Here is a 14,199-nt window from a genome sequence, read left to right as displayed (position 1 = left end):
ATAATGAAGTCCTGAGCTAACCCATAACCTTCTAACAAAACCCCCCTGTGCTATTTCACCCACAATTTATGTTCACAGTATAGCACAAGAACAAAAAATTAATGTGTTAATATATATACGAACATACATATGTACATAATATTTATGTAACATATATTTTTATAGATACTTTAACACTTTTTTGTTACTATTACATTACAGATTGTCTTTTTACACATTAATCAAAAAGGACAAAGAAGGTTAGAAAACAAAAAGGAAAATAGAAGCCAAAATTCAAAACATTCTACTTAACTTAGAACTAGCAATTAATAGTTACCCTTAAAATGAATTACTTTACTGGAAAAATAAATTGAGTGTTGTTAGAAGTTTAAACGTAGGAAGAGGAAAATTGTTTAGAAAGTTTCCTATAAAGCATCTAAAATCAAGAACATTATCAGATTTCTCAGAATAAGCTATTAATAAAAATATCTAGAATACTAGATCTACATAAATTAAAAGCAATAAAATAATTTAATAAAGAAGATAGTATGACCTTAGTTTTAACAATTTATTTGGAGCTTACCTTGTCATATATACCATTTAGTATTCATAAACTTAGTGAGGAATGACTCTTATATTCACTTTGCAGATGAGAAAATTTAAGCTCAGATAAGTTTATCTGATAACTGGAACTTAAAGTTTGTCTGCCTTGTATGCCTAATATGCCTAAATGTCTTACTTGAAGCCATTACTAGTAGCCATATGTAAATAAACTAAGCATTTCATAGGAATATTTTTACTTCACAAATGTAGCACTGATTAGGCTTGGACAATAGAATAAAACTTTGGGATCAAAGAAAACTTGGTCTAAACCTAGACTTTACCCCTTACTAGCTGTGGGAATTTGAGTAATTTCTCTGGGCTTCAACAAGTATAAAAGGGCTTACAAGGCTTCAATGGTTCTTGAAAAGATCACATAGTACCCAATCCAGATAAGTAAGCAATCAATGGTAGCTAATGCTATTATTCACACATCAAGAAAAAATATAAATAATATATAACTCTCCAATCCCCACATGTTCACACCCCAGGCTCCCACAAGGCTTCTAGTCCCTTTGGCCCTTCATATCCCACAGCTGGGGCAAGTAGGGAGAGGATCAGATCAGTACTTGCTACTTCATTACAGGGACCTCTAAGATATTAATTCTTTCTGTTTGGGACTTGATCCTCTCTCTCCTCCCAATTCTATCAGCTACCCCAGTTGATTGATAGCTGACCACATTAAGAAGGTATAAATTAGAAATCTGTAATAACTTTAAACCATTTTATTTCATTTTTTTAAAAAAACTGGGGCGCCTGGGTGGCTCAGTCAGTTAAGCGTCTGACTTCGGCTCAGGTCATGACCTCATGGTTCACGAGTGCGGGCCCCATGTCGGCCTCTGTGGTGACAGCTCAGAGCCTGGAGCCTGCTTTGGATTCTGTGTCTCCCTCTCTCTCTGTCCCTCCCCTGCTTGTGCTCTGTCTCTCTCTCTCTCAAAAATAAATAAAAATATTTAAAAAAAAAAACTGCTTTGCAAAACAAATTCTTGTCATTATATAACCACTTTATTTCAAGTTTTTAGTCAACTTACACAATTTAATATTAATTATATTTACTATTATAGTATGGTTTAGCATCTTAGTAACGTTAGAGATATCATACAGAATTAAATATTAAATCCCACGTAAATAGTCCCTGAAGTCCAGGGCAATATTATATCAATACTGCTATATACCTGCTATCACACATTATAAAAATACCAGAAAAATTACCTTGGTGTTCTTCTAAATCCATGTCCAGTTGTCTAATTTCTTCATTAAATTGCTTTATTTTTTCTTTTATATCTGTTAACCTGTTGAAAATATTATTTAATAAAGTTATGATAGAGCGATGCCTGGATGGCTCAGTTGGTTAAGCATCTGACTCTTGATTTCGGCTCAGGTCATGATCTCATGGTTCTTAAGTTTGAGTCCTGCATTGTGCTCCATGTTGACAGCACGGAGCCTGCTTGGGATTCTCTCCTCTCTCTCTCTCTCTCTCTCTCTCTCTCTGCCCCTCCCCCCTCCCCAAGATAAATAAACTTAAAAAAAAATAAATTTGACAGATAATTTAGATATCCAGTAAAAACATTAAAATTAAATTAAAACATTAAATAAAAATTTAATGATGTTAGGAAATCTTTTCTAAGTTGCATAAATAATATCTATAAATAATATACCCTATTCTGAAGACAATACTATAGAGAGAAAAATCTTTTCCAGATCTTTTTATAGGATTCGTATTTAGAATAGAAGTATATTCTGAGAAAGTTAGGTTGCCTGATTTCAATAGCAGACCTTTCCCCCTCCTTTTCTTGAGTTTGACTTGTGATATTAAAGTGAAAAATCTTTAGCAACCTTCTTTTTGCAGGTCTATAAAAACTGAACTAAGTTGACAAATTAGTCTCAAAAATTAGAGAATAATAAAAAATTTACTGCTGACTGACGATTATATAGGTTAAAATTTTTAACAAACAGCATTTGTACTTATTACAAAGCTACAATAATTAACACAATGTGGTACTGGACTAAAGGAAGACATATACAGCAATGGAATAAAACTGAGAGTCCAGAAATGGGACCCCCTGTATTGATACACAACTGGTTTTTGACAAAGGTGCAAAAATAATTAAATGGGGAAAGAATATTGAATAATATTTATTGAAAGAATATTTCAACAAATGTTGCTGGGACAACTGGATAAGCACAAACAAAAGAATAAAACTGGACCCTACCTCATACCATATACAAAAGTTTACTTAAAATGAATCATAGATCTAAACATAAGAGCTAAACTATAAAATTCTTAAAATAAATCATCAGCATAGATCTTCATGACTTTGGATTAGGCATTGGTTTCTTAGATAGGACATCAAAACCATAAGCAACAAAATAAAAATAAACTAGACATTATCAAAATCTAAAACTTTTGTTCTTCAAAGGACACCACTAAGAGAATGAAAAGACAACCAACAGAATGGTAGAAAAACTTCACAATGATTTATCTGATAAGAGACATGTCTCTAGAATATATAAAGACTTCTTAACAATTCAATAATAAAAAGATAAATAATCCAATTAAAAAATGGGCAAAGGGGGTAGCTGGGTTGGGAAGTATCCAGCTCTTGATTTCAGCTCAGGCCATGATCCCACGGTTCTTGAGTTCCAGCCCCACATCAGGCTCTGCACTGGCAGCATGGAGCCTGCTTGGGATTCTCTCTCTGCCTCTCTCTCTGCCCCTCCCTGGCTCGTGCTCACTTTCTCTTTCTCAAAATAAATAAATAAGCATTTTTTAAAAATTGGCAAAGGATATGAACAGACATTTCTCTAAAGAAGATATAGACATGGTCAATAAACATCAGTCATTAGGGAAATGCAAATCAAAACCATAATGAGATACCACTTTCTACCCATTAGGATGGCTAGAATTAAAAAAAAACAAACAGATAATAACAAGTGTTGGTGAGGATTGGAGAAACTGGAATGCTCATGTACCACTGGTATAAATGTAAAATGGTGCAGCTTCTTGGAAGATAGTCTGGCTGGTCCTAGAGTTACTATATAGGCCGGCAATTTTATTCCTCAGTATAAACCCAAGAAAAGTGAAAACATATATACATCAGTGTTCATGCCAGCATGATCCATCATAGCCCAAAACTGGAAACAATCCAAATACCCATCGACTGATAAATGGATAAATATGGCATATCCACACAATGGAATACTATTTGGCAAAAAAAAAAAAAAAAAAAAAAAAAAAAAAAAAAAAAAAAAAAAAAAGAAAAAGAAAGAAAAGAAGAGAAATTATATACTGATACATACTACCACACAGATGAACCTTGAAGACATTATGCTAAGTGAAAGAATCTAGCCACATAGAACCACATACTATATGATTCCACGTGTACAGAATATCCAAAATAGGCCAAACTACAGCAACATAAAGTAGAATGGTAGACTAGGGCTGGGAGTGGTGGATGAGCAGGGTGAGGAAAGGGGTGTTGGATCTTACTGAGGTAATGATTGCACAATTCTGAATATACTAAAAACCTTTGAATTGTATACTTTAAATATGTGAATTGTATGGTAAGGAATATATATATATATATATATATATATATATATATATATTTTAATGGTTTTTTTTTGAAAGAGAGCACATGTGAGTGGGGGAGGGGCAGTGACAGAGGGGGACAGAGGATCTGAAGCAGGTTCTATGCTGACAGCAGAGAGCCCAATGCAGGGCTCAAAGCCACCAACTGTAAGATCATGACCTGAGCTGCAGTTGGGTGCTTAAGCGACTGAGCCACCTAGGCGCCCCTGGTATGTATCGTATCTTAATAGAGCTGTTTTTAAAAAATAATTATGCTATCCAATGGCTCTTAACTAAACATTAAAAGAAATATTTAAATCTCTAAATAAGATTGAACATTACATCAGTATTACCAGTGTGAAACATAGAAAAAAATAACTAACAATATGTGCCTATTGCACATTTAGAATGAAATTTAAAACATGTGAAATGGATGTAGTATGTCATATTATAAATGTACTTACTGTCGCTCCATGCTGGCTATTTCCTGATTATCTTCTTTAACCTATAAAAGCATATAAACAAAATAGTACTTAAAGAGTTACTTATCATTAGGCTATCTTAAAGAGAATTTCCTTTTGTATGTTGTACAAACATGTCAAATGTAGTCTCTTTCTTGAAATCTATTTCTTAAAATTCAACCTTTGAAGTCAAAAAATATATATATTTTATATATAAAAATTTTATAATTATGTATACACACACATACACACACACACACACACACACACACACACACACACATTATTAAGAAACTACTCACAGATTTTCCCTTTTTTCTCAAAGCAAGGGTGATGACTGATACATCTATACCTATCTGTTTGGCACCATGAGGCTGTTGTGTCTTCAGGCCTAGATCAGTTTACATAAATATCCAGGCTTTCTGAGACTGTCTTTCCTTAGCCCCTCACCCACACCCACACAAGGCAGGGTTGCCAGATTTCATGATCTCTATTACATTTGAATTTCTGATAAATAATAACTTTCAGGGCACGTATTTACCATGATTAATATATGTGTGTGTGTGTACACACACGCACACACACATATATTATAATATATATAATACATATATAATATATACATAAATAATAATACATAGATTATAAACAATTATTCATTGTTATATGAAATTAAAATTTAACCGCTTGTTGTGTATTTCATCTGGCAATCCTATCCCAAGATCACATTCTCCCTCCCCTGCGTCCAATGATTTCTTTCTGAGGAACTTCAGAGATTCTAGATTTTAATACCTTTCTGGAATGATTCTAATACTTAAATAGTTCCTGAGTTGATCCCTAAGGTTCATCCAAACCGTTTGGGCTCAACCTAATCCCACAGAGGAGTCTCATCTGTAGGTTCCTAATGGGTGCTGTTCCCAAATATATATGCAGTGCTCGAGGAGCCCTATAGTTAGGGTGTCTCAGGATAAACAATAGGTTAATTATAACTTAGTGCTAGATTAAAACTAGCTTTGGGGTAATAAGAAAGCTAATGAATACATGTGACACAACCTGGTGACATACTGCGATTTCATAGTACATTGTAACTCCATTCACTTCAGAGACATTGATAATAATCATCATAAAATTCATTAGCCTTGGGGCATTTTGTTTTCTAAATATTAGGCCCCAAACAAATAAAGGAACAGATCTTCAATAAGATCATCTAATTATTTATGGACCAATAAAGAAGACTTTCAGTTTTCTTATATGGATCCAAAACATGAAAAATGGCCAAAATGTGCACAAGAGCCATGTAAAATTAGGATTTAAGTCAAGAAACAGCTTATGTGAAAAATGACTTGCACCTAGATTTTCTTGGTCAAATAGTTCATCATTATTTATTTATTTTTTAATGTTTATTTATTTATTTTGAGAGAGGGAGAGTGAGCAGGGACGGGAGGGTGGCAGACAGAGAGGGAGAGAGAGAATCCCAAGGAGGCTCTACACTGTCAGTACAAAGCCAGGTGGAGGGTTCAAATTCACAAACTGTGAGATCATGACCTGAGCCGAGATCAAGAGCTGGATGCTTAACCGACTGAGCCACCCCAGCACCCCAGTTAATCTTAATTTAGATGAAACTCACTTTTCACTGTTTTTGAAGACAATAAACTTACTGGCTTTCTGTTCAATATATATGCCTTAAATAAAATAATCAGAATACTTAACAAATCTTAACATAGTAAAGTATTTTTGTTTTTTCTACCTGCTTAAGTAATCTCTCTCTCTCTTCCATTGGAGATCCCATGCTTTTGTCTTCAGCAATCATTTGGTCTCGATGGGACTCCAACTCATAAAGTTTTTCATGCAGCAATACAGCCTCCTGTTTAACCTGGGAGTGTGCTATTTCCTAGTGAGCACAAAAAGAAGAAAAATTTAATTGCATTTTATAAAAACTACTCTCAAGTAGGTTTTAGTTTATAAGAATTAGGACAAATTTAAGCCATCAGCATATTCAAATAGAGATATCCAATATCTATACTACTCAATAATGCTACAAAGCACATTTGTAAATTGGAAGAATAAAAATAAACTTTTTCCTTTATAAGCTATTTTCAGTTTAAAATTCACAAGAAGATGGTGGTTTATTTTATCTTCTAAATATAACGCCTGAACAAAGACAGACATCTCTACCATTGGGAAGATAATTAAGAAATTGTCACAATGTATGTATAACTTAAACCACAACATTCATTTGGAAGTCCAAAGACCTGATCTCTAGAGGGAAGACATTTTCTCCTGGCTAGTCATATATATTCTACTACAATATTACAAGTTGAACTTTGTCACCCAAAGATATGTTGAAGTCCTAATCTCCAGTACCATGAATATGACCTAATTTGTAAAAGAGAGCACTCATAGATTTAGTCCAGTTAAGATGAGGTCATTAGGATAGACCCTAGTCCAGTGTGAATGGTGTCCTTATGAGAAGATGTACAGACAGAGACAAAGAAGGAGAGTGCCATGTGATGACACAGGCAGAGACGAGTGATGCAGCTAAAATAAAGGAATGACTACCCAGGATTGATAGCCACCACCAGGAGCTAGGAAGAGGCAAGGAAGGATTCTAACAGTATCTCAGAGGGAACATGGCTCTGCTGATACCTTGATTTTAGATTTCTGGGCTCTAGAATGGTGAGAAAATTTGTTGTTTTAAGCCACCCAGTTGGTGTGGCTTTATTACAGCAGTGTTAGGAAATTAATACACATACATAGGATAGTCTTGTATATTCACCACTATTCCACTGTTCACAAAGAGAAATTAAGGGCTGTGATAATTTTTAGATAACCAAAAGAGGTAGGGATGTTGACAGTGATGAGGATGAGAGGGAAAATGACATTTGGAGCTGTTATTTATTGAGCAAGTGCCTGTGCCAGGCACTATATTCCATGTTCTTTAGACACTATCTCTAATACTCAAAGCAACTCTATCAGATAATACTATTATCTCTGTTTTACAGATGAAAAGACAGAGGATCTAAATCTAAATAATTTTCTAAGTTAACAAAAATAAAAGTTAATGATGATATCTGCAGGCCCACAGCATGAACAAGACCAAATTTTTAAGATGAAAGACCTCTTTTTTGAAAGCCAAAGAGAAGGATTAAAAAAAGGAAAAAGCGTGTAAGAGGAAATGTTTGAAAGTCTATTAAAAAAGCATCTTACAGAAGTGCCTGGCTGGCTCAGTTGGTGAATAATGCGACTCTTGATCTCAGGATTGTAAGTAGGGACCACACTGTGTGCAGAGATTACTTAAAAATAAAATCTTGAAAGAAAAAAAAAAGCAGGGGTGCCTAGGTGGCTCAGTTGATTAAGCGTCTGACTCTTGATCTCAGCTCTCAGCTCTTGATCTCAGAGCCAATAAAAAAAAGCATATATACAGCTCAATTAATCGATTAGCTTCAGGTCAAACAGCACGATAATAAAATACAGACAGAAGAAATACAGGTTATCTTGAGATACCCTTTTTCATAGCTATCTCCCCCTTCCTTTATTTATTTATTTATTTTTTTAATGTTAATTTGTTTTTGAGACAGAGAAAGAGCATGAACGAAGGAGGGTCAGAGAGAGGGAGACAGAATCTGAAGCAGGCTCCAGGCTCCGAGCTGTTGGCACAGAGCCTGACGCGAGGCTCGAACTCACGGACTGTGAGATCATGACTTGAGCCAAAGCCAGATGCTCGACTGAGCCACCCAGGCACATCTCCCCCTTCCTTTTGCTTAATCATCCTAAAAACCTTTTCAAATTGTATCTCAATAAAACCGTTCCTGAATAAAACTCATGTTGATTCTTCACCTATGTTTTTTACATTCTGGTGAAATGAACAAGTAATACTTAGCATAGTAGTGAACACACAGTAGATATTCAATAAATACGAGTTAAATGATATCTGACACAATGTTTTCTTGAAGAACAAGTCCAAATAAAAAATAGAAGGAATCTGGCAAAAGTTAAATAAAATTAGTAACTTATACTTTTCCTGATTTGGGAATACTGTAAGTTTTATAAAATTTCATGTTATCTTACTCATACATGTTCTGATTCCAAAAAGTAGCAGCAATATAAACACTAAGTCCAAAAATATAGCTTATACCTCTTCCCGCAGAAACTAAATTTGCCAAGTGAAATAAGACCTGACATTCCCTACGTACCCTAAAACAGATAGTGAGGAATTCTGTAGGGTAGCTGTGTTAATACTTAATGTGGCCTTTATTCTTTGAAGTTTATAGAGATCTGTTACCATAGAGATCCAAAAAAATAAAAATTATATACACCCACATGAGAACAATCAGATATAGAAAACCATCTTAACATTTTTAAGCAAACCACTTTTTCAACAGTAAATTTCCAAAAGAATTACAAAATACTCATGCTTAATTCTTTTTGCAAGACAGTAATCTTGTCAATCTACAAGTGTTCCCAATCCTATTATCATGATACCTACTGGAATCCATAGGAAATCAGGAAAGGCAGGCAAGGTTTGAGGTACAGACAGTATACTGAAGTGTAAAGGACATGAAAAGGTAGTTCACAGAGAAAGAAATACATTGGCCAATAAATATATAAAGAAATACTCAATTTCATGCATAAACAAATGAAAATCAAAACAAGATAGAAATTTTTACCCATTAAACCAGCAAAAATGGAAAAAGTGGATAATGCTTGCCATTAATGAGTGCAGGGGAAAATAGGCACTCTCATACATTGAATCTAGAAGTAGAAAATGGAACCACCTCTTTGGAAGGCAATTTGGCAACCTGACATTTTAGAAGTGTGTATCCTTTGACCCACTGCAAGAAATTTATCTTAAGACATATTTACATAACGGCATAAAATGCATGTTTTTACTGCAGCACTGTTTATAATACAAAAAAACTATAAACAACCTATTCATCTACAAGGCTATGTTATAGTTATACAATATAACACAGTGCAGTAATTTACAATAATGATTTACAACAATAATTACAATAATAATTTACAATAATAGCTGAGGTGAATAGAATTCAAGAGAGAATGTTAAGTGAAAAAAAAACAAATCAAGCTGCATATGAAGTGTGAATCCCACTTGAGGTTTTCCATAACAATAAAACCAAGATAAGATTATGAGATTGTTGTAAAGATTAAACAACAATGCTGGTGATCTTTGTAAAGAGCTCAAAAAAAGCACATAGTAAACACTCAAAAAATACAAAGTACTTCTGTCTAGAAAGAGGGGAAAAAACAGGCATTTTCACTTTTATCTTATTCAACTGTTTTGAATATAAAATAATTTTTTGAATAAAAAAATTTTTCATTAAAAAACACATGTGCTTTTTAAATTAAAACTACTTTAAATAAACAAATAACAAATGCAAGCATTTACATCTTTAAAGTGATGAACTAATCTCTCTCCCTTTTCACTTTTATTAGACTCTTTCTTCACGTCTTTAACTTACCATTAGATTTTACATGCCTCAGCAAGGCAGAATGATTCCTTTTGCACACAGTAGGTACTCAATAACTGAATCTAATTTCTTAACAAACTAGGATATTTGTGGTGATGAATGGGAAAAAAATTATACTCCTCTTAGTAAACTGCTAAATAAATATGTCCTTGAATGAGTTCCATTAATATATTTAGCTGAATTATCTTTTGTAGCTGAGTAATATAAGAACCTTTATTTGATTTTATACGTACAGCTTCCAAGCTCTCTTTTTTCATGTTCAGTGAGTCTAGTTGTTGCTGAAGTGTATCTAATTCCTAAGAAAAAGGAAAAAAGCAAATATATATGCAAGTTATATTTAGAATAATCTGTTTCTCAACATTTCAAATGTGGTTGTGGCAAATATGATTGTGGTTTTGTAAACATATTCAACTCATATCTTGCTATATGACTAGAATTTATTAACATTATTTGTATTTTTGTTAATTTCTTTCATTACTCCTAAAAACTATGCCATGATCTACCTTTAAAAATACCTTATGAGCTTGTCAAAGGTAGCTAGTCCTTTACACAGTGAATCATCATTGTGTTTCAAGAATATTAAATATCAGAAGCCTTCAAATTAATGATGTCATTGTTTAAAGTCATGATTTTTAATTTTGATTTCTTAACTATGTTTTCATATATTTTGTCTAATTTCTTTTAGAGCCAACACATAATATACATGGCTCACTCCTAGGGACAAGACTTTTGAGCTGATTACTTATTCAAAAACAGCTGTGCAAGATTAATTACATTTTGATGGTATTTTGGCATTTCTGTAATAGTCTTTTCTTCAGTGTTTCATTTTCTGTTATAAATCCTGAATAAAAAGTTATATTAAATTGTTGGTGAAGTGGGTGGATGAGTGGCTCAGCCGGTTAGGCGTCTGACTCTTGATATCAGCTCAGGTCAGGATCTCACAGTTATTAGATGGAGCCAGCAGCCCCCTCTGTGCTAAGCATAGAGCTGGCTTGGGATTCTCTCTCTCTCCGCCTCCCCACCAAATAAATAAATGAACTTTAAAAAATAGTCAGTCAAGTAATATTTGAGAAACTGTATTCATTACTGGCATTCGTGAGGACTAATTCTCTGTGAACTGTTTGGTTAAGGGATATATAGGCATGTAAAGGCACTAACTTGCTAATCTAAGTCACCACCATAACTGAATGTTGGGAGAATTCTCAATGAGCCCTCAGCAGGCCCCCAAATTCTTACTTAAACACCATGATTAGGAGGCAAGAGCTGTTCAAATCAAGGACACGGTAAAAGAGACGCTTATTAGGTGCTGCTTATTAGGCAGGAAAGAGAGTAAATATCTATATGGCTCTGGTATATGAGAGTTTTTATTATTTCCATTTACAGTTCATTTAAAAAAACAAATGTTTTCATGAATCTTTGTAACATACAAAAGTGAAAGATGCACAGAAATGAGTAATACAGTCAGATTAGGTCATCATGCAGCATACGCTAATGAAGTTTTCTAGATCAGTGCTTCTCAAATTTAAATGTCCATAAAAATTATCTGGGGACCTTGTTAAAATATTCTTATCAGTAGATCTCCAGGATGCCAATGCTGCCCATCTTCAGACCATATTTTTATTAGCAAGACTGCTGTATGCTTGGCACAGAACAGTGATTAGTATTACCTGCAACAATTTCTCATTTGTGGTTTTCATTTCTGTGTACTTGACTTGTTTTTCAGGAGACATGTTTTTGATAATGCCATCTGCTGCTTGCTTTTCCTGTTCAACTTCTTCTTCTACACTTCTAATTTGTTTTTCCTTCCTGAAATCAAAAGCAAGCATGTAATATTCCTCTTACTATATTGAGGGGGAAAACATCAATTAATTTTTCTCAGGTCATGGTCTGAACTAAATAGGGTAAAGTTATTCAACATAGTTTGTAATCCTTATAGATGTACAAAAAATTCTATTTAGAGAACAAACTAGCAGTTGCTGGGGAGGAGAGGGTGAGGGGTGGGCAAAAATGGGTGAAGGGGAGTGGGAGATACAAAGTTTCTAGTTATGGAATGTATAAGTCATAGGGATGAAAAGTACAGCGTAAGTAATATAGCCAATGGCATCGATATAGTGTTGTATGGTGATGGTAACTTGTGGTGAACGTTGCATAACATATAGAGCTGTTGAATCACTAAGTAACATTATGTGTCAACCATACTTCAATTAAAAATTAATAAGAAAATCCCTTATACATCCAAAAAAATAATTTGGTCCCATCAGCACAGACTTATTTTACGTCTTTTTCTTCTCAATCCCCAAATCCTTCTATTTCCTTAGTGTCCATTTTACTTTATTAGAAAACACAAAGATTATCACAGAAAATCCTTAAAGCCATATATATACAAGGATGTGTTTACACTTTGCCATATCCTCAAGAGAAATAAGACAGTTAAATTTTAGAATAGTGGATTTTAAACATCTTTTGCCTATAGAATTCTTTGACCAAATGAAATCTTGTATGGTAGTTCACCATGTAAATGATATAAAGTAACACTGCTCTGACTGATCTGAGAGTAAGGAAACCTACAGTGCAATTTGATTAAAAAACAATCAGAGCTTTAGAATAATAATATATTTTGCTTATCTACAGCTTTAATTAAAATTGGTGTTCTGGGGCACATGGGTGGCTCAGTCTGTTAAGCGTTCAACTCACTCTTAATTTTGGCTCAGGTCATGATTCATGGTTTGTGGGACAGAGCCCCACATTGGTCTCTGTGCTTACAGCACGGAGCCTGCTTGGGATTCTGTCTCTGCCCCTCTCCCACTTGTGCTTTTTCTCTCTCTCTTGCTTAAAAATAAACTTAAAAACAATTTGTATTCCCAAAGTTATCAACTATATTTTAGCACTGCAAAATAATAAATTTATTTCCCTAAAAACATAACAGGAACATCACGTGTGTAATCATATAAAAGTAGTAGTGACTAAATTAATTATAAACAATAACCATCTTTATCATATAATCACAAGAAATACCAGTGATGTGTCACTTATTATCTAAGCAAGGTCAATTATCAATATGGTAGAGAAAAATTCTGAAAAAAATAGAAAGATGCTAGTTATCATGTAAATACTTAAAGACTGACATATAAAAAGACTACTTGAAGATAAATGTTTAGTCTCAACATCAAAATTTCTATTTTGTGTTTCAAAATATGAGTCTTCTACTATTTAATCTTTCACATGTAGATATCAACTTCTACAGTTTTCACAATCACTCTCTAAACCCTGTAGATGCACCTATCCTCCACACCTTTTATACTCATACCCCACTACCAGAATAAAATATTCTAAACTAAGAAATTTTCCTACAAATAATATCTCATAATAACCCAATAAAAGATGAACAAAATCAGGGGTGCCTGGCTGGCTCAAGTGCAGGAGCATGCGACTCTTAATCTCAGAGTTGTGAGTTAAAGCCCAACATGGGATGTAGAGATTACTTAAATAAATAAAACTTAAGAAAAAAAATGAACAAAATCAAACAACCTGGAATTTCTATTTATTTTTGTCTCACTGCTGGACAGAGTGATATCTTCACTTTGAATTTCAATTACTATAGTACAACAAATGCTGAATTGATACGGGTTTACGGGCTCACAGAACTTTCAAGCAGAAAAGGTCATCTATTGCAATCTCTTTTTTTCATAGATTAAGGATACTAGGCTCAGAGGAGTTAATCTTTTGGAACTAACTCATTCTAAATTCCATGATTATTCACTATCAATAAGGAATCTTAACCATGTTTTTGCCTGATTTATCTGTCTACTGTAGTAATATGGGAGCTCGTACTATACAGTATTCTATTTCACAGATGAGAAGCTGCAGCATAAGGAAGGTAACTCATTTTTTGAAGGCCACACAATGCCAAGTGTCAGGTCTTTTGATGCTCTGAGCACTTTGCTCCTGTTATAACTTGGCAGTAAAACCACCAATGACAGTGTCATAAAAATGAGTAAATAACAAAGTTGAAACTCAGGGGAATACAAAACTTGGTGGTATCTTTTCAACTTGAATCTTTCTAAACACAAAATACCTTTAGGACTAACTTTAAATCACT

The 14,199-nt window shown here is 33.9% G+C and overlaps 1 protein-coding gene across 3 annotated transcripts in view; it reads right to left on the bottom strand.

Annotated features, from left to right (window-relative positions):
• IFT74 (intraflagellar transport 74) overlaps positions 1 to 14,199 on the bottom strand; it is an 89,027-nt gene that overhangs the window by 34,683 nt on the left and 40,145 nt on the right. For all 3 annotated transcript variants that reach the window (XM_049623280.1, XM_049623414.1, XM_049623352.1), the window contains exons 9-13: positions 11,768 to 11,906; positions 10,334 to 10,396; positions 6,359 to 6,502; positions 4,615 to 4,655; positions 1,792 to 1,871 (exon numbers count right to left, since the gene is read on the bottom strand). In XM_049623280.1, coding sequence (XP_049479237.1) covers positions 1,792 to 1,871; positions 4,615 to 4,655; positions 6,359 to 6,502; positions 10,334 to 10,396; positions 11,768 to 11,906 — 467 coding nt within the window. The remainder of the gene's footprint in view (positions 1 to 1,791; positions 1,872 to 4,614; positions 4,656 to 6,358; positions 6,503 to 10,333; positions 10,397 to 11,767; positions 11,907 to 14,199) is intronic.

This window comes from Panthera uncia, chromosome D4 (genome assembly GCF_023721935.1).
Source record: "Panthera uncia isolate 11264 chromosome D4, Puncia_PCG_1.0, whole genome shotgun sequence".
NCBI classification, from domain to species: domain Eukaryota; kingdom Metazoa; phylum Chordata; class Mammalia; order Carnivora; family Felidae; genus Panthera; species Panthera uncia.
Note: the sequence above shows the minus strand (reverse complement) of the source record. Positions and strands in the feature narration are given on the sequence as shown.